This window comes from Struthio camelus, chromosome 11 (assembly GCF_040807025.1).
Source record: "Struthio camelus isolate bStrCam1 chromosome 11, bStrCam1.hap1, whole genome shotgun sequence".
In the NCBI taxonomy this organism is placed as follows: domain Eukaryota; kingdom Metazoa; phylum Chordata; class Aves; order Struthioniformes; family Struthionidae; genus Struthio; species Struthio camelus.
Genome location: NC_090952.1, coordinates 27,900,066 through 27,927,293, shown reverse-complemented (window position 1 = coordinate 27,927,293; position 27,228 = coordinate 27,900,066). Strand labels below are relative to the sequence as shown.

The 27,228-nt window shown below is 54.3% G+C and overlaps 1 protein-coding gene across 2 annotated transcripts in view; it reads right to left on the bottom strand.

Moving 5' to 3' along the window:
- Window positions 1-2,941: 2,941 nt before the first annotated feature.
- Window positions 2,942-27,228, bottom strand: part of EFNB1 (ephrin B1) — a 79,404-nt gene continuing 55,117 nt past the window's right edge. The window contains exons 3-6 of one of the 2 annotated variants that reach the window (XR_011143431.1): window positions 10,404-10,496; window positions 5,729-5,857; window positions 3,627-4,264; window positions 2,942-3,290 (exon numbers count right to left, since the gene is read on the bottom strand). Coding sequence is in view for 1 of the 2 variants with exons in the window: in XM_068956868.1 (XP_068812969.1) it covers window positions 3,876-4,264; window positions 5,729-5,857; window positions 10,404-10,496 (611 nt within the window). In the remaining variant the exon portion in view is untranslated. Of the gene's footprint in view, window positions 4,265-5,728; window positions 5,858-10,403; window positions 10,497-27,228 lie in introns of both variants that reach the window. The other variant, XM_068956868.1, reaches the window with a different exon arrangement.

Below are 27,228 nucleotides of genomic sequence, written 5' to 3'. Positions count from 1 at the left end.
GCAGGCGGAGGCAGGGAGAGAGGGAGCAACGCTCCTCTTCAAGGTCATCAGCTCAACTCAACTCAACTTTCCCCAGAGCAGCCGGAGCTGCAGCAGCCACGCTCCACCGCCACCCCGGGCTGACATGATGCAGAGCCTAAGCAACTGGCTGGTTACTGGGAGCAACCGGGACCACAAAAAGAGACCTCCCAGCTGCCTGCTGGCTATCTCACCGCCTGCAAGTCACGGGCAGGACAGTGAAACCGGAGCTGGCTTCCGGGGGCGCGGGGGCCTTCGGCGCTGCCCCGTGCAAAGCGCCCGCTCTGCCCCGAGCAGCGATCTCGCAGGTTGCAACGGGAAAGAAGGGGAAGGAGGAAAAGGGGATCTGCGACAAGAGCAGCTCCACGGATCTTGGGGGGGGGAAAGAATATTCAAGATTTCAAAACGACGCACTGAGTTAAACGCAGTGAGCTTTGTTTCGTTTTTTTAAATTAAAAAAAAAAATAAGGGAGGCTCTTTTTGCTTACCCTCTGTTGCCGAGTCTCTAGCCTGTGCCTAGGTCTCGTCCGAAAGCCCCCCCCGCTGCCTGGGCCCGCCGAGGCTACAAGCTCATTTCAAACAAGTGGGATCAGAGCGTCCCGCGATAACACCGCGACTCCAGCTGCGGGAGCCGCGCCGCGCCGCCCCGGCCGAGCACCGGCTCGAGCCCCGGCGCGGGGCGCCCGGCGGGACAGACCACCCCGGGGGCGCCCGAGGCCACCTTCCACCGCACCGTCCTCTGCCCCTTCCCTCTCCAAAGGGCGTTTTGGGGCCCGGCTGACCGTCCCCCGCGCCCGGCCCTCCGGCGTCACCCGCACACCAACACGAGCCCTGCAGCGCGGCGCTGGGATTTGATCGCAGTATGACAATGTTTTACACCCGTTCTCGTGGTTACAGTTTTTTTTTTTTTTTTTTAAGTTCTCATTTGTTTTTCTAAGAAAAAGCAACCAGAAAATAATTCGGAGTTTATACAAAACATCTTTACATTATTTCTTCCAAAAAAGACTAGTATTTACACAAACAAAACAAAACAAAAAAAAACCCAAAAAACAAAAAAAACTTCAATCCTTTCCATGAAAAGAACCACAGGGACGCTCAGTTTTAGGACCCAGCAGACCGAGGTGCTCAGCAAAAATTAAAGAGTTCAGATTTCACCCTTTCTTCACATATTTACAAGTTTTTCCAGCGGCCCCCAGCAAAAGGCGTTCGGCCGCTCAGGGTCGCGGAGCCGCAGCCCCGGCTCTGGCGGCGGCTCCGTCCTCCTCCTTCCCGTTGGCACCGCCGAGAGCTGGGGGGGCCGGGAGGAGAGGAGCCGGCGCGCGGGGACGGCAGTGGCCCGCGGCCAGAGCCCGCTCCCAGCCCGAGGCGCCGGCTCCGCTGCTCCTCGCCCGGCCGCGAGCGGAGACCCCCCGTCAGGAGCCCGCTGCGCCCCCGCCGGCGCGCGGGTCGGGCTCGGCCCGCTCTCCCGGCCCCGGGCGGCCGCTCTGCGCGTGGGGGAGAGGAGCCCGGTGCGGGAAAGGGGAATTTTCTCTAAGACACGGTTTGGCGTCAGAGCGGCCTCTGCCCCTCTTCGCCGCCGCGCGCCGGCGCCCGAGCCCTCCCGAAGGGCCGCGGGAAGCGGCGCCGGCGCGGTGCTGGGCTAAGGCTCTCCTGTCTGAAGGCAGCACTGGCTCCAGCCGGGTTATTGCCCGGGGCGGGGGGGGATCGTCCTCAGCTCGGCGCTGCCCGCCGCGGCAGGGGAGACGGGCAGCGCTGCTCTGCTCCCCCCCCAGCTCCTCCTCTGTCCTGCTTTAAGGGGGAAGGAAAAAACAAAACCAAAAAGAACAACAACAACAACAACGGCAGCAGCGCAAGCACAGGCGCCCCGGGGGCCGCTCGCCTGCCCGCGCGCTCCCCCCGCCGCGCTCGCCCCCTCTGCCGCCCTCTTCTCCTCAAGGCACTTTTGCAGAGCAGCTCTCGCCCTCCTCGGGCGCTTCCTGACCGCGGCGCCCGGCGGCGCCTCCCCGCTCGCTCCCTGAGCGGAAGCGGCCGCTTCCCAACGGAGAAGGCGGCGAGAAAGGAGGGTGCTGCCGCCCCGGGAAGGGTCCGGCCCGGAGAGCGCCGCCCGCCACCCTTGCAGAGGCCGGGCAGGCGGCGGGCCCGGCCCGAGGACGGGGGAAGCGCCCGGCGCGCGGCCCAGGCGCTGGCGACGCCGAGGCGAGCCTCGGCCGACCGCGGGGCAGGCGGCCCCACGCGCCCCACCACCTGCGCCGCGGCCCCGGACACGACCGCGGGAGGCGAGACCCCCCCGCGCGCCTGGGCACGGCAGGGCCAGGGCCGCCGCGCAGCCCAGCCGCCGGCCGGGGCGGCTGGAGCCGGCTCGCGGGCGACCTGCAAACGCTAACGGGAAGAGAGACCGACCAGGGGGTCCCCGCGGACGGCGCGAGGCCACCGCGGGGTTTGCTCGCGAAGCCGTCGCCTCCTCCGCGCCCCTTCTCCCCCGGCCTCCCAGCCCGCACCCGACACCGGCTCAGAGCAGAAACGACCCTTTTCCAGTTTTCCTCTCCAAGGAGAAAGGCTGCAGGGCTGGACCCGAGACACAGCCAGCTGCAGACCCTGCCCAAACGACGGCTTTGGGACGAAACCTGTCACTAAGGTACTTATAACTACCCCTTGCCCACCCCTCCGCCCCATGCCCACCCCGCACTCCGCTTCCGGCAGTCTCAGCCCCAGCCGGATAGAAACTATCAGCAAACGCTTTTCTTCTGTCCCTCTCCCCAGTCTCCAAGAAACTGGCCTGGCCTCTTTGTCCGCAAGAGCAAGAGCGCGGGAGCCGCTGGGAGGAAGACACCTCTGGGGAGGGTCCAGAAGAGCCGGAAGGAGGGATGAGGTTGCTGGCTCTGCGCGGGGCAGGCAGAGCGCTTGGACTCTCTTGCGCACTGAATGCTTGAGACATCATATATATATTTTTTTCTTTCTTTCTTTTTATAAAGAGACTAAAACAAGAGTCAACAGCTACGAACACAAAGGTTTAAAATGGCAGCAATGGGAGAAGGTGGGAGTCTGTGTCCCGCGTCCAGCGGTGGCCGGCAGGACGGCATGGTGGAAGGAGGCAATTGCGTGCGCCCGAAGGCGGTGGTGGGTGGCGGGACTCTGGACCAGAATTCACAAAAATAAAAATGTTACAAAAAATTAAAATAATTATAATAATAATAGTAGTAGTAGTAGTAAGTCGGGTTTGCCAGCTTCCTCCCTGCACAGTCGTCTGCACCTTGGCACCTAGGCAAAGCATCCTCCTCCTCCCCCCCAAAGCTGCTTGCTCCGCACGGAGCAGAGGCTCTTCTCTGTGGCCCCGGCGCTCGTTCAGGCTCCTGGGACCCTCCTGGACTGAAGCAATGGCTGATGCAGCGCCAGACACACAGGTACTTAACGCAATAACGTACAGGTGACAAAGGGAAATCCCAAAACACAAAAGGGGAAGTGGAGTTTCCGGGTTTGCCAGTGGCGTCCACGAGAGCAAGGAAAGGCACGGCGCCCGCGCGCGGCAGGCGCTAGGCCCGCACCCCGACCGGACGCGACCAGAGCCAGGGTGCAGTCTGGAGAAGAAGAGGAGGATACTGAAGGCTCACCCTCAAGTCTTGGGATTACAAAAGCTGAGAACTACAAAACTAAATACAAAGGGGAGAAACAGAGCGAGAGCGTGCGAGCGAGTGATCCACTATCTGGTGCCAGACCCTTGCGCTCCCCTCGTCTTGCCGTGGGGGTCGTTTCGCTTCCTCCCTCGCAGAGCGAGCGCACGAGTGGGGAGACCCAGCGGCTGCCCCCAGGGCTCTCGGCGCTCTCGGGCTCTTGCATTGGCGGGTTGCCGAGGCTGCTCCTCAAACCTTGTAGTAAATGTTGGCCGGGCTCTGGGGGGGCATCTCCTGGACAATGTAGACGGGGTGCCCGTAGTCTCCGCTCACCTTCTCGTAGTGAGGGCAGTAGTTGTTTTCTGTAGTCCGTAAGGGGATGATGATATCGCTGGGTTCTGAGCCTGCGTTCCCACTGCATTTTGGGCTGGCCAAGGTGCTGAGTGACAAGGCTGCGGCCCGCTGCTGGGTGTGCTTCCGGTGCCGCTTGCGGATCTTGATCAGGAGGACGACGAGGAAGATGATGATGAGAATGAAGATGACGCAGCCAGCACCAATCGCAGCAAAAACTGCAACCTTGGAGCCAAAGAATCCATCGCTGGGACCTTGGGTTTCCTGCCCATCTTGGTTGACAGAACCTGCGTTGCAAGGGGAGACAGGCGTTAGATCAGTGTGAAAAGACAGCCTCCCTGTCACGTGCTGAGCAGTTCTCTGCTATAGCAATCCCAGGAGACACAGAGAGCCTCCGCTTAGTATCTTTGCGCTGTTGCAAACACAGCGGAGCAACAGTTCACTGTCCGGAGGATCCAGTGGACTGAAGGTCAAAAAGGAAGCTTGCTGTTCGCATCTTCAAGGTGCTTTGAACAGTCAGTCGGAATGAGATTGGTTTCACGCTCTATCTGTGCATGGCTCACACGTTATGGAGCGGATGAGAGCCAAGGATTTGAGCCCCTCTCCCTTCCTCCACTCAGCAAAACAGCCTCCTCATGCAGAGTGAACTGATACAGGAGCCCTGCTCCGGGTTAGGAGGGGAGCATCAAGTCTCTTGCCTCCAGAAGGAGCAAGGAGCAGGAAACAGCACATGCTACAAACACCTCAGCACAGCAGTGTCTCTGCTCCTTCCTACCCATTTTCATATGCTGTACATCCCAGATCTACAAGTCCCTTCACCCCAACCTCCATGAATCAGGCATCATAGGGCAGATAACCTTGGATAACCACAGAGAAGGTCCTACGGCTGTCCTCTCCCTCACCCTGCAGTGGTATTCTCTCTTTTCACAGTCTCCAGTCCAGCCAGGAGATAGAATGCTGTTCATATCCGGCTTATAATCAGAATGAACCCCAGGAGCCCTTGCTCTCCTCAACAGACTTGAATGCTCTAATGAAAGTGGGTTCTGATACCCATAGACCCACAATATCCTATTACTGACCCCCCATCTTCTCCTGACCCCCACTCTGTGGCAGCTTCAGGCCCCTGAGGGGAGACCGCTTGACTGTCTGTATTGCAGAAGAAAAGAGCAACTTTTCCCTGCTTCATCTGATTCCACTTTTCTCTCAGCAGGGTCAGGAACTCAGGAAACTACCTTCAAAGGGCTTTCACACTAGCTCAGCTCAAAAACCCAAGGACCTCAACTCCTCCAAACCCTTTCATTTCTACCTCGAAGAACAGACGGGTAACAAAAAGAGGAGGAGGAGGAGGAGAGCGCTGAAACAGCACTTCCCTCTGCAAAGCTACTGCCTGGACGGACACAAATTGGGAAAATACATCCAAGAATGAACTTTCCCAGAGCCGCTCTACACTTCAGCAGTGCCTAGCTGCCTGTGCCTTCCCCGATAACACAGACTGAGCAGTATCTTACTCAAAAAACAGAGTTAAGGCAAGGGGAAGCTGTGAGCAGTAGAGATCGCAGAAACCTGCGCAGCATTTACAAGCAATAGATATAAATCTCTGCTCCAAAATGCCCTATATCCCCTGGGATGCACATCAAACAAGCCAGACTTTGTTCTGTCCTATCAACAGCAGATGCTGGCCAACCTCCTGGGCCCCACAGGCACACAGAGGTCCCATCCCCTTTTCCTAAGATGTCCTCAGCCAAATCTACCTGGCTTCCCAGGCTCTTCCACCGCAGGGACCTTGTTGCGTGGACTCTGTGTGACAATTTTCACTGTGTTGTCGGATTCCTTGCTAGGCCGACTCGTTGTCAGCTGCTCTGGGATCACTGCATTCGGATCTGGGGAAAAAAAAGAGAAGGGCCAGATGAGAAACCTCAATTCAAACTTGACAACAGCAGCTCTTTCCCCCATCTAAATAACAATCTTCCCCCCAAGCCTCTACCCATGGTGGGAACCACTGTTTTCCTCCAGACCTCTGGCAGAGCAGTCGGCATTTGCGAAAGGTTGCTGTCCTGCCCTTTCAGACCAGCGCCGCAGGAGAGCAACGTGCACATCCGGGTGAGAAAAGGGAGCGCAGATTGGTGGGGGAGCTCTGGGGCGTTAGGTACAGCTCCCTACCCACCAGACAGCCATCCTGAACAGCATCTCCTTCCTCCAAATCAGCCGGGCAATATCCCATGTCTAGACTACCGTCGACCAGCGGAACAGTAAGCGGTGTTTCTTAGCTCAGTCCAAAACCTCCTGGAGGGTCCTGTGCCCCACAGCACTGCCATATAACAAATGGGAGTTGGAACACGCTGGTGGGGTAAAAAAAAAAATCTTGCCCAGCACAGACTAAGTCTTTCCTTGGTGTAAAGTCACCACCTGCACAGAACCAGCCCAGAGAATTCCACTAATTCCAAAGGTCGCCAAACAAACGCGGAGAGAAGAGAAAAGCCCTGCAGAGCTCTGTGGGAAGGGACTGTGGGTAGAAGGCATATGGGGAAGGGAGCGCGAGCGCTTTACAGCGTGGTGCCAAAAATGGAAACATTTCAATTAAACAGAAGTGCAGCTATCAAACACTGTTCTTCCACAGCTCTACAGGATGATGCCAGAAACGCGCAGAGCGCTGAGGTCAACTGCAGAGCAGAAAGCACAAAGCCCGTCTGAACGAAGAGCCCTGGACAAAGCCGGGAAGACGGCAGGAAAACAGAGGAAGGAGCACAGAAACTGAGGCTAGGACTGCTAAGGCATCAGGGCAAACCGTTATCTGGGACTACGCAAAGCACCTGGATGCAAACGAGGATTAAGCTGCAGAGTTGCAAGGGTCAGCAATGACATGCCTGATTAAGTCGCAAGACTTTTCATATGTGGGCAAGCAGGGACGGAAGGAGAAGATACCGGACCAGGGCCAGTAACAAGTCTTAGATGACGACAGACTTGCATAGGACCATAAACACCGAAGCAACCACCGAGTCCAGTATGATGCTGGTAGCAAGAGATGGAGCCAGTCACACTGATCATGGTGATGTGACATGCCATCTTGAAACTTCCAACCTCTGTGGCAAACGTGCCAGTCCTGCAAAGATTAGCTTGTGAAGTAACGTGCCAGTCCTGCTGCTGAGGCTCCCCAACGCGCTCCCAGCTGGCCAGACCCTGCCTGTGCCCCAGCAGGCCACCTACACCCACACCGGGAAGGCCAGGAACCCAAGTAGTAACAAGTAAGGAGCAGGGAGAAGGAGTTTCCCCAGAAAAGCACTGCAGTCACCTCTTTGCAGGGCAGGAGGGACTCTACGTGCTGCTACAACTGAGTCGCGTGAGAACCGAGGCAAGCCCAATGCTCATGAAACTCTCTGGAAAAGCCTACAAAACACAGCAGGGGACTGTGCTGCTGGCTGTGCCATTTTGGGTGGCTCCATCCTGGAAAGGGAGGTGACAATGCAGCCCCCTCCCTCCCTCCCGGAAAACTTGGTCATGGGTTTTGCAGCATAGAGCTGCAAAGCAAAAGCAGCACCCTAGTCTCACGTCCAGCACCCAAGGACACTTGGTTTTCATCGGTCCATCATGCCAGGAGCATCTTCAAGCACCACCACCGAGTGAGATGAGTTTCTTGTGCCGGGATCAGCCAGCAAGAGAGCAGACAGCACACCTGAAATGGCTCACGGCAGCTGCCTCCCCCGTTCCTCCCGTCCACAGGCAGCCGCTCATGTGCTTGTGAACGTGCTGGGGTGCCTGCTCGCAGGGACCAGAAACCTTCCCTCGCTCTCCAGACCTGACTTGGTTATGAAACAAAGCACAGACCAACCGCGCGGGCTACTCGCCAAGCGCAGGAAGCCCACAGCAGCCCGGGAGCCCAGCAAGCGCGGCTCCTCCGTCCCTTCGCCTGGGAAGGGTGACACAGCACGGAAGTGAAAGCAGCCAACCCACAGGAGTCACGAAAATAGCACAAAGCTGGGCGCTCCTCAAAGGAGCGTGAGCAAGAACAGGCAACAGACCCGGACTCGCCGCCAAGCAAAGCCCACGGAGTTAGCCAGCCTCCTGCCCCTCTCTGCAGCTTCCCATTTTCCATCTGGAGCATAAGCTCTCCAGGATAAGGATCATGGCTGCTTCTGCCTGAACAGCACCCGCCCAAAAAGCAAGCAGAAAAATGAAGTTCAATTCAGCACTGCCACGAAAGGAAGAAAGCGGAGCACCTGGAAACCACGCAAGAGGAATAACAGGGGTGCAGAGCAAAGCTAAAACGTTTCGGTACTTGAGGGAAGCAGTTCCCCAATCCTAAACACCCCCCACCCCCTTTTTCTGAACTCCCATGCGTGGGTCTGAGCGAGTTTGTAGCACGGGCAACAGAGCGAACACAAAGGGAACGAGTCTGCCAAGACTGCAGCACTAGTTCTTTTGTTTATTATAAATATTGGCCCCAAAGTGAAAACAAAATAATGAAAAGCAGCCACCAGGAGCTCTGCATTGAGACGGCTGCTGGAACAAGCCTATGGCATCACTGGAGCTGGGAGGAACGCTGCAGTTTAGGGACAGGAAGTTTTCGGGGAGCTCTCTCCATCAGAGGACAATTCCCTGCCACGCAGGATTAGAGAGCTCCAGCAAGCCAGGGCCACGCTACAGCGGCACACGCCGGAGCCAGCCGGGGAACCGGCTGTTGCACAGCGCTTGGCGCCGAGGGCCCGTTCCCACTGCTGCTCCTGCCTCCATCGGGCCTGCCTGGGGAGGCATGGTGGGCTCGGGCTGCGGCATGCCACATGGGTAGGCAGCCACCCTACCATCATTAGCGATGCCCTCGGAGTATTTCTGCCACCGGAGGACCAGCAGGTCCCTCCAGCTCGGGGACCGTTACCGCTGGCGGCTCCTTGCGGCGTGGCGAACCCTGCAGCCGCCAGCGCCGGGCCTGCACACGCGGACCTGCCGTCCGCGGGTTAAAGCCTGCGCAGCTCGTAACACGTCCTGGATGCCTGGCGAGTCATGAGACCGCTTTCCGTGCCAGAAGTGCGCTCTGCTCTGTTCGAGCAAAGCACCTGGATCCTTCCCCTTTCCTTTCTGATAGCCTGGATAACTCTCCCGCAGCGAGAAGCCAAGCGAGGAGAGGCCGACTGCTTCCATTCTGCGTCGGCCAAATCTTCCGCAACTGCCTTGGGTCAGAACAGCTCAAACTCGCACCTTGTGCGCAGCTGGAAAGCGAAGGCGAAGCCAAGGCAGCCCGTATTGACCGCAGACCTTCACTCGTGGCTTTGTTCTGCCACTAACGGGAAACAGGGCAAACGCCTTCCTCCGTGGCCGTACGCAAGCCACGCTGTCCGTAAAGGGAAAGGACCGTGCAGAACTACTCCAGCCCCTGCGGGTCTGCTCAGTCCATTGATCCACACAACTGGCTTCCAGCTCAGCCATAAAACACAAGGTAAGATGGAACTGCCAATTACTACATTTTAATCCTAAGGCACTAAACATGCCCAAATATGGACATGAAAAGAAAGAACCTAAAAACAAAGTTCTGCTGAATTGACTCAGGAAATCCTCCTGGCTGAAAGCAGCAATTGGCCAGGCCTCAGTTTCCCTAGGATCCAGAAACAACAACCACGTGCCAGAATATGGGCCCTGGTTCAGATCCACAACAGAAAAGACAGGCTGCCATAAAATGAAGTTGTTGGAAATTGCATCACAGAAGTTAAGCAACTTGAGGATAACTTCCAAATCCACTTAGTTCTGCCTCATACAGATTGCTTTTCTTCCTTACTCCCCTGCAGCAAAGTCAAGCTGATGGGGACATTTCGTTAGGCAATTAAAGCAACTAAGTGCTCTACCTGTAAACGCATCTGGGTCCAGAGTCTCAACTGGTTGTGAAACTGCAATGAGTAAGTGCTGTGCAACACCTAACGTGACACTAAACGTTTTTTGGAGGGAACATTTTCCCAATTTCAGGGGTGGGGAGGAGGAGAAGCCTGGGGAAACTGGAAATAAAGTGCAAGAAGCAGTTCTGTAATGGTGTCGGCACACAAGAGGACTTGGGAGGGTTCCTCTATGTACAGCGGAAAAATGAGGCATCCTTCTCGGAAGGATACGCTATAGTATGCTGTGAGCTAGAGGGTTTTGGCATTTATTATTGGGAAAAAAAAAATTCAATTCAAACTGATAATCTTATCAAGGAAGAAAACTAGCTCCTCACTCTTCTGCTCCCCATTGATCATCGCCCCAGGATAAGCAAAAAGAAAGTCTTTAGCTCTGCCAACTCAGTCCTTTCAGGAGTTTTAGACCTTCGGTCCCTGCAGCACTTTGCCAACTTCCTAAGAAGGGCTGAACAGCACATTTCTGCAGTGCTGAATTTTACAGCACCAAAGGAAGTATAACATATTTCAGCGTTATGTCTGATGGGAAACCCTAGGGCACAGAATTACTCACCCTGCCCCACTTTCATGACAATCTTCATGGAGCGTGTCTGACAGACGCCTCCTTCTCTGTTCTCCAGGCCATCCAGAGTCCCATTAGAAGTGGCTGTAAGGAAAAGAGACAGAATATTATAGAGCATTTGTAAGGAACGGAGAACATTTGAGAGGTGTGAGGCAGGTCCCCAGCTTACGCTTGGGCAGCTATCTCCCAAAAGGCGTATTTGAGTCATCTAGTGGGAAGCCAAATAACGTAACAGGAGAAAGTTTCAAAAATAACTGTGTGCCATGGAAATTTGGATGCTCCGGGTTCCCTCGGCTGGGGAGCGAGGCAGCTTTTTCAGCTCTCTAGTCCGCGCTAGTCACTTCAGGCTAGTTTAGAAATATGCCAAGGACCAAGGGGGAACGTGCGCTTCCTCACTTTCCCATCTCGGGATCCCGTTTATAAGCATCACTGCGTAGCGAGACAAAAACGTAAAAGCAAGCTGAGACTGAAGAGCAGGAAAACCTCCAGTGGCTGGAGCACGGGATTACGAGGGAGGGACAGACCTCCCAAGCGTTTGTGTGCCCCCGGGCCGGAGGCACTCATCCCCCGCCGTTCTCCCAGCCTCCCGTTGCGGCATCTCGGGGTTCCTTCGGCCTCTGCTCCGGAGCCCGCAGCAGGCCCCGTCCCCGAGGCGCCGGCTCCGGCAGAGCTGCTCCCGCCGGCCGCCCCCGCGAGCCGGCCCTTCCCACTGCCCGCACCCTCCTCCCCCTCTAATTCCTGGATAATTTCCTTTGCTCCTCGGCGCGTAATAGGAACACATGCATATGCACAGTTTAAATTATACCTATGTAATTACACCCTATGCCTCAGAAAGAATGTAAACGCAGAGCCCCAGTGGGCTTGAACAGCTTTAATTGCCAGGCAGAAGTCAGTTAAACTCACGTTAACTCTTTTCTTCAGCCGGCACAGATTTTAAGTTCAATCCCGTGGGAGTGCAGCAAGCCACCCGTCTCCTGCTGTTACCAGGCCGGAGGGGACACGCGCCCGCTCGCCTGAAAGCCTTCTCCGGGGACCGGTGGCAGCCCCGGTGTCCCCACCGGCGCTGCGGAGAGGACAGCGGGGCCGCAGGAGGCGCGTCTCGCTGCGTGCCACCCCGACAAGCACTCCGGAGCCACCAAAAAGACAATCGGCTCCGTCTCTCCGAACGCAGCACCGCACCAGGATAATCTGGACCTCCCGGGAGCAAGGCAGGGAAGAGATGTTTTTGGCAGGGCTCCTTCCACCTTGGCCGCACAGCGTCGGCCGAGCAAAGCCACGGACGTTACCGGGGTTCCCAACTCGCAGCAAGATAGAGGGTTATAGCACTGAGCATCCAAACGGCCGATCCTTCTAAACGTACCCCCAAATCTGACTCGTGCCGGAGCCGCGAGGGGCTGAGAAGATGGCTGGTCTCGGCGGCTGCCATTTGATGCCGAGACGGCTCTGGCACGCAGCCCGCTCCACTGCGGAAAAGGCTCCCGTCAAGAGGGGACAGTTATTAACCTGGCATCTCCGTCCATGGCGCCGAGTGCTGCACCGCAACCGGACGCGAGGACTCATCCCCCCAGAGAGGCCCCAAATCCGAGGAGGAGCGCAGCAGTGCTCGAGCAAAGCCCAGTGGCGTTTAAGCAAGGACACGGGAGGAAGAATTAGGGAGTAACTTCACAGAGACAGAGCCGTTCGGTCCGGCGGCATCCGGCCAGCGCAGGCAGCCAACACCTACCCCCAAGCTTTCCTGGCCAAAAACCAGCCCCGGAGGCTCAGGTTACCGGTGAGGCCTCGTTCCTGCCCTCGCCTGGGGCACAGACCCACTTTTGGGGGGGGCCGCGTGACAGATGGTCTCCTGGGACCAACGCATCGGGCAAACCCAGCCCAGGGGCAGCGAGGACGTCGGGGAGGAGGCCGGGGGTGGAACAAGCCCGTCCCTTCTCTTCCAGGCGCCCTCGGAAGCGTCAGGAGCCTCGGCGCGCTCAGGACGGCGCCTGGACGAGCCGGGCAGTACTTTACTGCCTGGTCTCCCGCAGAGCCATCGCCGCGCGAGGAGGGCGGAAACGGCCTCCCCCCGGGGCCCGAGCCCACGAGGAACAGGCAGTGACCCAGAGCAAGCAGCGCGCTCTACTGTATTACTCCAGGTCTCGTCTACGCTTGAAGGTTTATCTGGATTACGCTAGGACGCAAGCTCAAAGGATTACGCTAGGACGTGAATTCAAAGTACATCAGTTGGCAATCAGAGGTGTTTCCAAATTCCTCTATGTGCAAACAAGCCTTCAGTGTGAAACGCCAGCAAATGTTTTACTAATCAGCAAGTTACTCGGACATGTGCTGAGTTATCACCTCTCCAACGGCGGCCGTTTTGTTTGCCAGCTGTTCACCGGACGAATTTGTGCATCCACACATTTGGGATTCACTAGCTTAAGTTTTGACAGGAGCCCTGCGTCAGCATAAATCCTGATTCAATGCATGGGGAAACGTCCGCTTAAAAATTGCACAAACTTCCTAACGTGAATAGGAGTCGGGGGCCCAAACTCAAAAACCTCACAAAAAGCTCTTTGGGAGCGAATTCTTGCAGAATAAGTGGCAGCTCTGGAGGGGGAGGAGATCCAACTTGCTCCATCTCCTCCCAAACACCTTTGGGTCAAGCCTTTAATCAGCTTCAAAATTTCCTCAATTATCATTTCTATTACACCACCATATGGCTACGGCACTCCCCGCAATCGCCGCCCCCACAAGCCCAGGCCTCCCCGGGGGCTTCCCACGCAGCCACCACCACCACGGACCATCCTCCGCAGCAGCAATGACGCTCCCGGGAAGACGGACGTCACCTGCGGGACACGTGGGCCGGGCAGGCGCTGGCGTCCCGCGCCAGGGCGCTGCTGGAGGGAACAGCACGGCCGGGTGGCAGAGCCGCCCATGGCTACAGAAGCAGCACACGATGACCGCTCACAACCACCTGAAGTGCGGACTTTCACACGTCCTCTTCCTGTACAACTCCTCATTGTAGGGAGAAATGAGGAATGGCAACTACTGGTGGGAACACTGGTAGGACCAAGACCCAACCCTAATGTCTGATGGGCTAGAAAAGAGCTCATCTGTTCTCCCAGTCCAGAGGCACTGGTTTCGGGATAAAATAACAAGTCGATGATGTCCCAGGACAGAGTTTTAAAGCAGTTTCAGGAACAGCATCACAGGTTGCCCAGTCTAGCACCATGCCATAAGGAAACAGGGCAGGGGCAGCACGTCATATGCGTTCAGCAGCTGCTCCATCTCTAACGGGCTTAACACACTTACCGCGTACTAGAGCGACCAGGGCACGCACGTCACCAAGCCCCGCACGTCACCAAGCCCCGCTCAGGACGGCCAAAGGACACCGCGGCAGTGGGAACCAGCAGGAAAAAGCCTCAACGGATGCCTTTTTCCCATAATCCACTGCGACCACATTGAACATACTGCCTCTGTCCGCAAGCTGTCCTGCACGGCACGCGCTAGACCTGCGTGGTGGAGGTGCTCTTCAGGCCCCGAGAGGGCATGCACAGCTGCAAACCACTGCAGCCGAGGCAGCAGCTGCTGCCAGAAAACATGCTCAGCCACAGCGAACACGTGCCAGGTCCGGACCTCCCCGTTCCTGCCTTGGGAAGCGCTCCCAGCGCCCGCAAAGGACGGAGACGGCCTAGGCCACCCGGCAGCAGCCTTTGGTACAGGCCCAGCTGGTTCTCGGGGCGCCACAACCCGGATCTACGCACGCTTCCCTCCACAGCACAGGCGCAGGGGTCTGTCCCCACGTGCAGCGTCGCCATGCTGTCAACATCCCGTCCCCCGCAGCAGCACCTTCTGCCAGCAGCAGCAATCATCCCCGTCGACACAGCAGAGGAAGGCAAACCCGTCTGTGAAAAAGAGTCTGTGAAAGATCTATAAGATCGATAAATAAGATAGCAAACTAATTATACGGAAAAGGCCTGCACAGTATCTATGAAGTAAAATGTAAAGCCTGAAATACAGCATTAAGGTTCCTCACTGTCCATGTCTTCGTTCCTCATGTCCACGATGCCAGTTACCACAAAGCTGCTAGGGACTATTAGAGATTCGGCAAAGGCAGAACAGGATGGAGACTTCACTTTCTCCAAAATAACTATGTAAACATTATATTAGGACAGGACAAAAATATCAAGTGATCAAATAACATGAAGAAGTGCTACATGAAGAACGGACTAAAGAGGACTCAGCTGAGAGTCCTTTTCCCCATCAGACTTTAATAAGCCTACGGAAAAGTCTCTCTTATTCTGTCATAACAATTACGAAGGCAAAAAGTAGCTTTGAAAGGGGAACCACATAAAAAAATGAAGAAGCTACGTGAAGGAACATGAAAAGGGACAGCTAAAAGGGTAAAAAGTTTGCAAAAACCATGGAGATAGCCTCTTGAAACAAAGACTTGGAACAAAGACATACACTACTAAATTCTATATATATCCTGAATAGGCCAAAACCAAAGCAAAGCAAGAACTTCAGCATAAAAGACCATACTTCAAAAAGTTAAAATCACATCCAAATTAGTAAAAGAGAGAGTATAACTTTTAGAAAGTTTATGCAAACATTTAAGTAAAACTAAAATATTTTTGTGAAGGAACTTAGGGTATAAAACCTAAGGATAACAGCTTTTGCAAAGCCATCAGAAGCAGGAAGCCAGGTCGAGCCTTGGAGGGCCCTATAAACAATCAGCAGGCAGAAGTAGCTCTTAAGTGAGCAAGGGCACCGCACAAAAGCTAAACAAATTATTTTCATCACTATTCATTATAAAGCAGCACAGGATGTTTACATATTAGCGTCATTCCTAATGGTGAAACACCCAAAATAAAGTGTTTCAAATCAATGTATCAACAGAAAGGGTTTTCGGGGGGGGGGGGGGGGGGGGGAGAGAGATACAAAGTTGCTGAACTATCACACAAAATGACATGCAATGTGTTAGTCTTAAGACGACTCCCAACATAATTCTGGGAACTGCACACCAGCAGAGACTTCTGCACCAGCGGACTGGCTGAGGGACAGCACACAGAGCTAGTATATACGTGGATAAATTCTGTGTGTCAGGAGATAAAACGGTGCAACTTTCGAGAAGTCCTCTCTTGAGTTTATCAGTATTCTTTGAGGAAGACAAGCATGCAAATAGAGATACTCCAGATGAAAAAGTCCTTCCATCAAGCGCACTTAAAAACGAAGCCGGAATAGAAGGGACAGGCCGTCTCACAGATGCATAACCAGTTCAAGATGGACTGTTCCTTCTCATGCTTTGTTTCCTGTTTTCACAATGGTGGAAGATTTACCAGCAGAATGCCACAGGATAAGATCTGCTTCGGGACTTGTGCTGTTCAAAACGTACATGAGCGATCTGGACAGCACATGGCAAGCAGTGAAAGGGAAGCTCACAAACGATCCCAAAACGTTTGTGATAGTAACTGTTAAGCTAACTGAAGAACTGTGCGAGTGCTGCAGAGTACAGAGCTACTGGTTATAGACGGCAGATGAAATTCAACGCTAACAAACGTAAAGTAACGCACAGGAGGAAAAGGTTAAATATATATACACAATAGTAGGCTCCAATGAGAAAATTACTGCTCAGACTCGATGCCGGAGACATTATGGGTAGTTTTCTGAAAACGTCACCGCAGTATCAAAGATAAAGTTAGAAATGACTAGGAAAGAAATCAAGTGCAAAACAAAGCAGAACTGCAGAACCGCATGAATCCACAAAGCACCTGCGTCTCAAAGCGGCGTCCACACACGCAGGCCCAGCTCCTCCAGCCCAAAAAGAGCCGCAGAAGCAGCGAGCAGGAGAAGAGCGGGGTGGCCAGAGAAACGCAATGGCTTCCAGATGAGGACACATCAGACTCAGGCGTGGGCTCTGGGGGGAGATGACCACAGGATGATATCATAAGGCAGAGCTGTAAAACAACGAACGAAGATAAAGAGGGAACTGGGGATATCCAGTGGAATATGAAAAGGCAGATGTAAAGCAAAGGGCAGCGCTTTCCAGCGCACCGCATCGACCACGTGCAACTCGTTGCTGGAGAGTACGGGGGAGGCTGTCAAGGAACCAGCAGGGACACGAAGGAAAACAAGCCTCGAGGGGCTGGTCCATCGGCGGCGGGTATTACACAACTGCGCAGACGCAGCCTCCAGCTCAGAAACCCCCCAGGGCTGGAGGCTGGAGGCGATCCTGGGGCAGGGCCACTCTGCATGAGTCACGTTTACACCCCTGGGAAAGCACCAGGAGAGGACCCAGGTTAGACAGACCAGCGCAGTCACACTGAGAAGGCAGCCGCAGCCCGCGGACACAGGCGCAGCTCCGTTGCATTAGCAAGGTTTGATCAGGGCAGCCACAACAAGTCTGCCTGCAGAAGCATTTTCCTGTATCTTCTTCGATTCTGGAGGGACTCAGGAGTTCCTCTGCAGGACTGGGAGAACAAAAGCAGCCTCTAGACAAACGACTTCTACTTGGCCTTAAAGAAAACGCAGCTCCCAGCCTAGAGAGCTATTAGATGCCTTTGCCTTAATGAAGCATTAAGCCCCAGGCCGCTGAGTGATGAGGATTTAACATTGATACTATTAACCATGTAATTGCTTGTCAATTTAGAAGAGATGCTCAGCCTGCATGGAAGCACAGGCAGGACCGCAGTTTGCTGGCACCATTCACCACGATCCTTGGGCACAAGACCAATAAAACGCTAAATACCAGTCCAGATAACACACGCTAGCCAACTGGTACAGATACTTCTGCTGGGAAGAGAGAAGAGCCCAAATAACCCTCATGTTTCCATTTCCGACAGCAAAGCAATACTATGTGCTTTCTCAAGGCTCTCTCTTGAGCTCTCTCAGGTATTTATTTCCAATTCATCATGCTCGGCCTTCCCACCACTAGCACTTAAAGAGTGTCACTATAGTTTTTCTTCTTCCCCTAAAAATATTTCAAAAAAAGAATTTGGTTTTGGCAGATTTGAAACTCTGGAAGTAATACCTGGCAGCAGATAAAGGCAAGGGTCTCTTAAACGGTCAGCTTTGGACAGAGTAAGACATTTGGTTTCTCTTCTGGATTCCCTTTAGCAGGACTCTGTTATGATTTGGACCCCAAAGCACAATTAATGTGCTGAGACTGTAGCAAATCCAAGTCTCTTTCCTTTTATTATTCTTAATTACTCTTCCATCTGTGTACAACAGCCCAGCTCCAGCCAAATGCTGCATGGATACAGCATAGACTCCGGCCCCGTAATCCTTCCCTCATCCTCAGAAGTATCAAAGATTCAAGTTTCCACATTTTATCTCATAGCCTTCCTTTAAGACCTCTGCTTACCATAACATGAATTTCCTCAGCTTTTTCTATATGGGACATGCTTTCCTGGTTTATGTAAGATCTGATGAGCTTCCACCTCGGAAAGGTTAAGAGAAGCTCTAAGCTCAGGAACATGAGGCCCTTCAGACACAAGTGGTCTTGCAGCTCGCGAAGGGGAGCCTGCGGGTAATTACTCTCCAAGAAAAGAGCCCATTATCCGGCCAGATGCTAAGACGCGAGAAGTAGGTTCCCCAACACTAAGCTCCTATTGATCTCATGGCTAATGGGCAGAGCAGCTGCAGCAGTGCAGCCCTCCCCTCCGCCCGCCTGCCCGCTGCCTCCCGGGGCCGCGCGCGTGCAGCACGCGGAGCCGGAGGAGACCACGGGACCTCAGCCACTGCGGAGAGGGGCAGAGCGCGCGGTGCGACTCGGGCCTCCTCGCAGAGAGGAAGAGAGCCAGGACTACGCCTTGCAGAGAGACACCCTCAGTCATCAGCTCGCAGAAAGAGCCAACCCGGCCCCGCTGGAAAGGCACCGTCGCCGGACTGGGCACCCGGCAAAGCACAAGCCCAGCTGGCCAAGTCTATCAAGACTTTCCCAGCGCAATCTCTGGGGAGCAGCAAAAGTTATACAGTCCTGCGGGAAACTTTTTTACATTATTAAAAAAAATTTCCATTTTTATTAACAAAAACTGCCTTTTACCGTGCATCTGTCCTCCAGACCCTGCGCCTCAGTCCACCCGGCCCCTTCGCCTTGTTATGCCTCTCTCCTCTCCTCCTCCCCTTTTTTCTAGGTAGCTCACTGCTCGTTGCCTGCATGGGCTTATTTCAGCCCAAAGCAGGCACCTCAGCCAGCAGCCTGGGACCACGCTGCAGCGAGCTGCGCCGCCTCGCCGGTGCCGCGCTCAGCGCCGCAGACCATCGGGAGGCTCCAGGAGATGCATCCTATGGACCTGCAGAGGGGCTGTGGAAGGCAGGGACTAGCGGACTCAGGCTCCAGCCCTCCTAAGAAGCAGCTGGGGTCCCACAGCCTCAGTGCAAGGCTCAGGTCACCCATCCTCAGCCAGGGTGTCTATGCCAGGCTGGCAGCCCTCCTCGACTCAGGCAGGGGCTCTCTGCGTGCACTCGTGAAGATGTCCCTTACATCTCACGTGCACTTGGCCGCTATGCCAGCAGAGTCCTAGGCAAAACCTACATGCAAACTGTAGGAGGGTCTGGAATGAAAACCTGGCTTGGGTCGTCTTCACTCTCCTCCTCTCCGCCTAGCACCATCTTTCAAGTCCATCTGCACCCTCGCGGGACCACGGTGCAGGTATCGCATCAGTACTCAGTCCCTTTTGGCCAGGGCACCTGCCTCCCCCCCGCCGGGGCTGGATCCGCGCGGGTGCTTCCAGGTCACCGAGCGGAGCCGTCCCTGCGCACGGAGCTTCGGGGCTGCCTGGGGAGTGCGGTGGCACACGGGGCGCCGGGGAAGTGGCACCGGCACGCAGCCCATGCTCATGTTATTACTAGTATTATTATTTCCTTCCTGAGCTGCAGCGAAGGGCGGCGGGCTGCCACGCTGCCCTCCCGCCCCGACCCTCTCCTCGCAGCGCTTTGCACCACATCAGAAACAGTTGTTCGGTCGCCTGCCAGAGCGAGCGCAGGGGGTCCGAGCAGGGGCTGCCGGGGGATCAGAGCACCGCGGCGGCACGCTGCCAGCGAGCCTGCGAGCAACCTGCCCATCCCGAGGCAGCTGCACCGCAGAGGGGGCCCAGCAACCCCCGATGGGTGCGGGGAAACCAGTCCAGCCCCGGTCCCGCAGAGCGGGCGGCGAGTGAGCGGGGCCCGTCCCTTCCCCTGCCCGGGACCAGCTGCGGCACCACGAGCGCCAGCGGCGCCCAGCGCTGCGTCCGCCTCCCCCCACGGCATCCTCGGAGCTCGAGCCATCTCCCACCGTCTCCCAGTGCTGCCCCAGCCAGGCCAAAAGGCATCACAACCCCCAAACCTGAGTTTTAAAAGTAATACTGCAAGTCTTCACTGCCTAGTCTTTGTTCCTCCAGGTTCAGGGTCTCCCATACGCGCACACACACACACATTAAGAACAACACACGTTTGCTGGAGAACATGCGTTTGCTGGAATTCAGAAGCTGTGATTTTAAAAACAATCATGAACCATTGCTATTTCCCAGTAATTGGTTTACCAGTCCCTTGGCCTGCAGGGATTTCAGCGCTCGAGGCTCCTTCGAGCGATCTGCTCTCGGTGATCTGCCCGTATAGACCACGGCGGCAGGCGCGCTGCGAGAAGGAAAACCCGAGCATGTTGCGTAGAAAGAGGAACAAGTGATTAATGCCTGGAGGTTCGCCCTCAATCTTCCTGTGCAGCTTTTCCCAGCAGGCCCCGAGTACCAGCCAGCCAGCTTCTCAGTACAGCAAATATTAGTTAGGGGAAAATAACTGAAGCAACCGAAAGTGCAGAGCTAATGTATCTGAGCCTTTGCCTCCAGAGGGAGGGAACAAGTATCCCAGCAGTTTAAACCAAACCAAACCGAGACCAACACAACAGCATTTGGAGAAACAGCAGTACACGAGCGGGATTTTTGCACTAGGACCCATGCTAGTTTGCGCTGGGTAACAGGCACATCAGCGTGCTAAGGTTTACTGCAGCACTGATCCTGCTTCAAGCAGATCCCTGGTAACTTCAGCGGATCTCCTTAGCCAGCTGATGGAAAACAGGTAGTGGTTTTGCAGCATTTAACTCCAAAGCGGGCATTATGAACAGAAGCTACAGACAAGAGAGAGGTGCAGAGCCGGCGGCCGAACCTGCAGGGCATGCCCGAGAGCAAGGAAGGAGCCTCCCACTATCAACGTTTCATGTGCAGACCACAGACGCGGGCAGCACGCTAACCTCAACGGCTCCCTCCAGCTTGCTGCTGAGCAGCTCGCTGGTTTTGCTGACAGCATCAGCCTCTAGGAACAGCTGGGAGCCTTAGGCAAAGGCTGTTTTTATGGCTTCACCTGGCACGACGAGAGCCATAAGCAGAGGAGCAAACTCCAAACCCAACTCCTGCAGGCGCAGCCACATCTGCTGAAGCAGACACCCTCGCCGTCTCCCCCCGCACGGAGCAGGGCGCAGAGCGGAGCCGGCCCTGGCCATCACCTCCACGGGCTCCAGCTGTCCGGGAGCGGAGGGGGAAAGCAGGGAGACGTTTAGCTGAGCAGGGCCGGGGCTGCGGGCAGGGAGGGGACGCAAGGCAATCCCAGTTGTCGGCTGACACAAAGGCACTATTTATTGCAGTGGGTCTTGGAGGGGATTTCAGCATCCAGAAGCGCCACAGCCTTCGGGAAAGCCCTGGGGCGCCCGAGCGCAGGCTGGCAGGCAGCGGAAACGCTAACGCTGGCTCAATCCTGGAAGTACCTGGCTCAAAAAAAAAAAAAAAAAAAAAAAAAAAAAAGTTTCTAAAATCTCAAAGACTGAAACCCAGCAAGTGTTGGTAGGACTTCCCAGGGCTGGTCTGCTCACCGCTGCGCTGCGGGATCGCGCTGCTGGCTGGGGCGGCGCGTCTCCACCGCAGCTTCACGCTCTGCGGGCGCCGCGCCGAGAGGCAGGTTAGCCCAGCTGCCCAGTGCACGCTGCTCTTTGGAAAGGCCTGCAGCGCCAAGGGAACACAAACCTTACCGCCTGCTGGGAAAGGAGACACCAGCCTAGATTTCAGCCTTTTGTTCCCAACTGCAATATCAGATCGAATCCTTCCACTGGCGGGGAGAAAGCAGATACTGCCAACCTCTGCTCTGGTCTCCAAGCAAGGCACGAGGAAGTGACCTAATGGTGCTGATTCCAATCTGAATCGGATAACTTAACCATTTCGCGTTTTCACAAAACCCTAACAATTTTAACCGCTGAAGGAAGTGATTGTTCTGTTGTTCTGGTCCATTTCCCAACAAGCAAGGGCCAAGGCACACTTACTCCCACACAGCCTAGCAAATCGGAGATTTACCTAAAGAGCCTGGTCTCGGGCCTCTCGTTCCTTGTAACGCATGTTCTCTCTTGCTTCAGATGCGCTCCTCCATGGCACGAGGCAAACGGTAGTAAGCCAGCGTGAATATGAAAGACAGATCGTGTTAGATACCTTTGGGAACTCGGACTTTCTAGCCTGAATTTTTTGCTTCGAACCGCAAAGACATCCTGCAGTGTCTTGAAAATCGCAAGCTTCAAATACGCTTCTAGAAATATTCATGAAAACAATAAAAATAAGTCAGCCTCATTTTTTTATAAAGGATGGTCAGTTATATTTGCAAAGCTCAGGTCCTACAATGAATGGTAGGCTAAGAAAGTGCACAAACTAGGAAAACACGTGGGAACAGCATCAATCTCCTAAACAAGGTATGCTTATCACAGCGCTCTGTTCAGCTCTCACCTTCATTCGACACTCGTTCCACTTTTATACGCAAACCACAAACTGTGTAATGTGTTCAATGCGGCAGAGTTAATTTTACAACAAAATATTAGTTTCTTAATTTTCTGACTTGCACATTTACTTCTTCAACCATAACGCTGCACTAGCCTCAGATCTGCTTGTGGGAGCTGCAGCTCAGGTGCCTTCCGCTTTCCTTCTCCCCCCGACACGCAGGCCGCCTCTCTGGCCCGGCCAGAAGCTATCATCTACGCTACAAGCCAGGTAAATAAAGGAGGAGGACATCACGCACCTATGTTAATTCTCATGCACTACAGCACCGTTCCCAGATCTAAGTACTGGTTTGGGGCTATCTAGAGTGCATTTTGGGAGGAAGGAGAACAATGAGCAAACACTGAAATATTGCATGGAGAAAGATAACACAAGCAATATTTAACTGAAAGCTTAGTTTCCCATAAAAACAGCTTTTTGATGGAAAAGTTATAACCAGTCCCAATTAGCACTATAATTAAGAGCCACAGCTACTTCACAGGTAACCTCATCAAGGCCAGAAAGGACTTCTCTTACCAGCTGCAAGACCACTGATCGCGTACTCTGTCGCAAGCCCTTTGGCATCAAACACTATTGAGAAGTCCCTATAGAAAAGCTTTGAGAAATCCCTATTCCCTACCCCTGCCGGCGCCTAGGAGCACTGTGCAAGTTCATTTACTTCACAGCTCTGGTGGGACCAGGGCACAAAATAAAGCCTTTGACTTAAAGTCCGTTTCCACTTCCAAAAAAGGACAGTGTCGATACAACAGAAAGATTATTTGCAAAAACTCTGTAGTAGCCCCAAACAGTTACCCACATATCAGAACAAAGTGCCACGTAATTCTCCACCTGATGCTCTGCCAGAGTCATTTGTGGGTCCCACTGGGACCAGCAGAGGAGGAAAGCACTTATTGAGTTTTAACAGGGTGTAAATCTCTTTGGTTAGGTAGCAAAACATCTGTGACTCTGAATAAGAAATCTGTTATTAAGGGAATGGAAAGGGACTCGCGAGGGGACAGCGTCAATCCCCCAGTCGGGCTAACTCCCGCTCCTCGCACGCTCTGCCGTGTGAAAGCCTGCCCGGAGGGAGGTGCAGACGCCCCACCACAAGCAACGCTCCCCTCCGAGCCCGCAGCTGCGGCACCGGCGTTCGCTCCGGCTACGTCATCGCTACAAAGACACCAAACTGGAGGCAGTTCAGAGAACAAGCAAAGTTATCAGGGACTGGAGAGGCTGATTTACGTGCAAATTTTCTAAAAGTTAAATCTGCCTGGCTTGGCTAAGCGACAAGTAAGGGAGAGCGTCTGAAGACATGCAGGGTGTTCAGCATCAGGGAGGGACGGGAGTTTAGGCCGCATTGTGGGACAGCCAGGAGGAAACCTTGCTACAATTCAAAGGTAAACTTTGCATAAACATCAGGAATCCCTTGGCAGCAGCGCCGTTTACATTGGTGCAATTCCTGGCCAGAGCACAGAGGCAAATAACCCCACAACCAGGACAGGAATGAGCCCAAATACCTTTTATACTTTTTTTTTTTTTTTTTATTTTGTGGGGAGAGGGGAGGCACTCTATGGCTGGGCACACACCAGGTGTTTTATCTGCTCTGAGCTGAGCGACCATGAGGCTCACAATGTGATGGGGTATTAATCCTTGCACTGCTGGAAGCAAGCCCAGATCGATCCCAAGGGTGGAGCAGGATCAACAGATGACTCAGAAATCTCGCAACACTTCATCCCGTGTCAGCTAGCGCAGTAGCTCGATAACACCTTACTAACATGCCTGGCACAACGCGCCGTGTGGCAACACCCACAACATGTGGCTCCCCGGCTGAGTAAGCATGAGGAGCACCCACGCTACAGGAGCGGAGCCCTCAAAGCCAACACGTTATCTTCTAGGCCCAGTAGGACTCAGGAGGATGGTCTGAGCGCTCTGCTCCAAGAGGACACCGACACACGGACTTAATGTTCACTGGGAATTCCTTGAGTTACAAGGTTTGGAGATTTCCCACGTGAGCTAAATAAGCACCTAAATAGACTGAGGACTAGCCCAAACCAGGGCTGACTCCACAGCACCCAGCTTGCACAGAGGGACCGCCACCAGCTCACCCGTGCCGTGCAGGAGCCCTTCACCCACCGCTCCATCAGCCTGGCTGTTCTGCACAGAGCAGCATCGCCATAACTGGAACTCAATTAACTGTGTTAATACCAGCGCTGTGCTGCAAGGCGGGATCAAAGAGCACAGTCATTACACAGCAGCAACAGAAAAATCATCACTCCTAGGGCAAAGAAACTTCAAATAGCAACTAAAACTAATTCTCCCCAGAAAGGCAAGCTTTTAAACGCACAGCACAAAACGGGGCAATCCTCAACTAGCACATATAGGCCATTTTGAGAGGATGTCAAAACCCAGATCCTAGAAATTAAAAGGAGATGGAAAAGGGCTATGTATCATGATTCGTTAACCCTCACATCAAACGCACTTGCACACTGCATGGCTCACAGTCCCAGTGTGGCAACACTTCTTGGAGACCCACAATATGCTCTTAGCTGCAACATCACCATCGGGCACTTGTCTAAACACCCGCAGCTCAGAACAGAAATCCTCTGCCAGCACCCAGCAGACCAACTTGCCGTGGAAGCTACAAAATGCAGCCTTCCCACACGAGGACTCACGGGTCAGAGTTAAGGTTACGCATCCAAGACCAAGGAACTAGAGACATGCCCCATGGCCGAAAAACCAAAGGCTACACACCAGAAAAAACTCCCACCCTTTGCCTGTGCGAGTGCCGGGGGAAGGGTGTCAGCCATCACAACTGAGCAACTTCATAGGAAGCTAAACGTTTGGCATTTGCAACTTCCCAGGTACCTAACTCTTCAGCTGCCTGACAAGCAAAAGGCTCCCTTTTGGCTACACAGACAGCTCCGTCAAAAGGTCTCCTACTGAGGCGAGTCCCATTCGGATACACTCAGTTGAGTTCCTCTGATGACCTTCTGCCGGCTCCCTGGAGACCAGAAACAATTGTAGGTACAGAAACAGTTAAAATGAAGACCCTACAATGGGGATCCCAGGACAAGAGCATGGGGGAGAGGGTCTTGATGAAGAAGCAGTTATATGAAAAAAATACCAAAGGAAGGAGACCCTTTTGCTTATTATTGCACACCCTTCCCAGACACTACTGTATGTTGGGATTTTTTTTTTTCCTCTCCCCAGATTTTCAAGCTGAAGGCTTCCTCAAACCTACAAATTGCTTATTAAAAGTTTGGTCGAAAAGGAGTCATGCTTTAAAGGTTTTCCAGTGTTACTGAGGAAGCTCTCGGGAGGGCACCAGTACTACTGCAGAGCTGAAGTCCTCTGAAGGATCCAACCAGCTCCCTCCCACATAGCCTGGGATAGAGAAGGGCGCCTCCAAATTTTCACATTAAAGCACCTTCCTTGTGCTACTAGTGAAAAGCCCACAAGGCACAACTACAACCATAAACGATGCTGCATTTGCAGCTCTGAAAGTTTTCTTAGGTCCCTGCACTCTCGTTCCAGATGTGCTGGGAAGGGAAAGCAGGACAGGAAAGCTGGGGAGGAAGAGCACAGGGGTGAAGGCAGGAAACGAGTTGCGAGGGCTCAGAGCGCATCTCAGCTGATGCCACAAAATAAAACTGATCGCTTTAGTTTTGTCCCTGTCATAAGGGCAGCAAAGGGAACAACTTTCTTCTGAGACGCACAAGAGTCATGCAAGAGCCAGGCATGCGGTTCGGCACTCTTGGAAACACCGCCTGAAAGCGGAGGCAAGCCGTCCAGCAGGGTGAAGAGGATGGAGCCTATGCAGCACCGGCTTGCTGCAGCCCACCCGGTTGCATCCCGTGCTGCAGGCCCTCTCGCTTCCCGGGAGCGCCACGCGTTAAACAGGTGCCGAAGCCAGCGAGGCAGGTCAAGGAAGAGGGAATCTCCCACCCGGTGGCAGCCACGCAGGTGTCCCGGGAGAGCAGCTCCGGAGGGGTAGGTCGGCGTGAGGCACAGCCCCGAGGAGCCAGTGGGGCTGCCAGCAGCCACAGAGTTAAACTGGTACCATTATCCTGCTGCTCTGCCCTTTGCCCCGGGCAGGGCCTCCCCTCCCCCTGCGCCCAGGAGCAGATCAAAGTCCTCGGTATTTACCTCCTGGTTGGGTGCAGGGACACAGGCCCTTTCTGATAGGGCTTTTCATCCCTATTAGGGCCATGAAAGGCTGAGCTATGAGATCAGCTGCCAGGGGCTGTACGGGGACAACTCTGAGCCGAAAAGGTCAGGAGGGAGGAGAAGAAGAGAAAAGAGGCAGAGGCTTAAGGGACAGGGCTCAACAAAATCGCATTTACTCTGGTCACGGTCTTCAGACAAGCGTCGAAGACAAGTAACCGTGTGTTGTCTAACGGCCATTATTTGGGTTTGACATGTCCAGCGCATGGGCTTTGAAGTTCTGAGACAGACACTGTTAGAGGCCCGTTTGTCTTTAACGCAGGCCTGCGAGCTCCCACACGTCATTCGCAGCACCTCCTGCGGGGAGTCAAGCTGGAGACATCTCACGACCCGTCTCTCCTGCACCACCCTACCGCAGCTCCTAGTGGGATGGGAAAGGCCATGGCCGAGGCCCACCAACACGACACGCGTGTCCTGTTGCGACCTCTGCAACTCATGCAGACGCGTCAACGCTTGCTTTAGTGGAGTTAGCTGGGTGCAACTGCACAAGGCATGGCATGCGTTAACCATCGATGTATTAACGCAGTGTCTCCGATGGATGTTGTAGCCACTACAGGCTTCCACTCTGCCACAGTTACACAGAAAGTGGTCAAAATGGCAAGTATAGAAAACTACACCGATGCAGTCTTCCAGCTACCAGCTCACCGGTTAGGGGATGAGAACAAGCTCCAACCGCAGTCACTGATACTAGGAGACTCCCAAGTCTCAACAGACACAGGGGGAAAAAAAACAGAGGTGGCCTCAGAGTTCCCTTCAGCCCCACGTATCAGTGAAGAGAAGCTAATCTGTGAAACCAGACAATTATGTCACCAGTGCTTTGGATGGCTTTGTTTCACCCAGACTTTCAACGC